Source organism: Cyprinodon variegatus, unplaced genomic scaffold, assembly GCF_000732505.1.
Source record: "Cyprinodon variegatus isolate N-32 unplaced genomic scaffold, C_variegatus-1.0 Scaffold964, whole genome shotgun sequence".
Classification (NCBI taxonomy): Eukaryota; Metazoa; Chordata; class Actinopteri; order Cyprinodontiformes; family Cyprinodontidae; genus Cyprinodon; species Cyprinodon variegatus.
Genome location: NW_015151417.1, coordinates 185,219 through 186,587, shown reverse-complemented (window position 1 = coordinate 186,587; position 1,369 = coordinate 185,219). Strand labels below are relative to the sequence as shown.

The following is a 1,369-nucleotide window of genomic DNA, read 5'->3' as shown; positions in this document are numbered from 1 at the left end:
AAACGTTGAACCACTCCGACTGTGTGATCTGGTTTTATTAAAATTACCAGTAATGAAGGCCTGGAATCATCTATGCGTCTGTGAAAATACTAATGCATTTCATTTAGTAAAGTATATAAAATGCATAAAGTGTTTAATAAGTTTATAATATTTTCATTTGACCCTAGGAAACGTTTCCTATTTCAAACCTTTCAGAGCTGTGTAGGAACTTTAAGTTTAAAAATATCAACGTTTTCAGTTTGAAATGGAGACGCCTCAAGAAGTTGAATCAAAACCTAAAATATGATCTTGAATAGAATGAGTAGTTTCCCAAAGTTAAAATAACCATCAGATATCTTTATTCTGAACGGATCCAGACCTGAATCAACCTAAAATCATGGAAACTGCTTTGGTTTCCAAATCTCTCCTCTTACTCTGCATCCAAAGCTCTGTCTGTGCAGTTTGCTTTGAGGATGAAGTCGTCCTCCAGAATGTTGTCGGGGTCGTCAAAATCGAAGTCTTCATCTAAAGCTGCAACAATATCAGGATCCATGTCCAGCCGAGGTCCTGAGGTGATAAATAAAGATTTATGAAAGAGAACAATACATCTAAATTAATCAGACTTTGTTTATTTTTTTTCACAGAAATATGTTTAAACAGATTAAATGAATCATCAAAAATCAGCAACTATGGTCGATGATTTTTTGCCACAATCTAAAATCTGGTCTGTTTTTGTTTGAAATACCTGAAACAGGAGCAGCTTTGTTCAGAAGTCCAACATCTTCTTCAAACTCGGAGGCAAACACTGAAGACGGCAGGTGGAGCGTAGCTTCCTGTTCAAACCAAACAGGAATCAAAACATGGTTCTGATGCAGAGGAGCAGCTCTGAGGTACTGAAGGGTTTTAATTTCATTACATTTTTTTATAAAGCGACTGTCTGCTGGGTCCGGAGTTTGTAAAATAAAATCTATTAAACAACATTTATTTTACAAACTCACAGGAAGCTCCTTACTCACAGCTTCTACCTCTTTCTCCTTCTCCTCCTCCTCCTCTTCGTCTCTGAGATCACAGGATCCCCTGTCAGGGTAGGAGGGTCCAGTGGCTACCAGCTCTGAGGGACCCGATGCCTCCTTCAGGTGCTGCAGGTAGTCGTAATCATCATCGAAGAAAACACCAAAGTTTCGCTGCTCTTCAAGCCTTTTCTCTGCATCCACCTGTGAAACACAGAAAACCCAGATACTATTTTACTTCAATCTGCAACAGAACAAGATGTGAGAGAATAAAGTTTCACAAACAGGAGCTGGATAGGTTTTGGCAACACATAAATCTGGTTTAGTCTAGGGCTGCAACTAACGATTATTTTAAAAATCGATGAATCGGCCGATTATTT

General features: G+C 38.4%; 1 protein-coding gene across 1 annotated transcript in view; it reads right to left on the bottom strand.

The window, feature by feature from the left end:
• ltv1 (LTV1 ribosome biogenesis factor) overlaps nucleotides 1-1,369 on the bottom strand; it is a 14,045-nt gene that overhangs the window by 9,801 nt on the left and 2,875 nt on the right. Inside the window, exons 3-5 of the mRNA XM_015398823.1 lie at nucleotides 978-1,193; nucleotides 725-812; nucleotides 414-546 (exon numbers count right to left, since the gene is read on the bottom strand). Coding sequence (XP_015254309.1) covers nucleotides 414-546; nucleotides 725-812; nucleotides 978-1,193 — 437 coding nt within the window. The remainder of the gene's footprint in view (nucleotides 1-413; nucleotides 547-724; nucleotides 813-977; nucleotides 1,194-1,369) is intronic.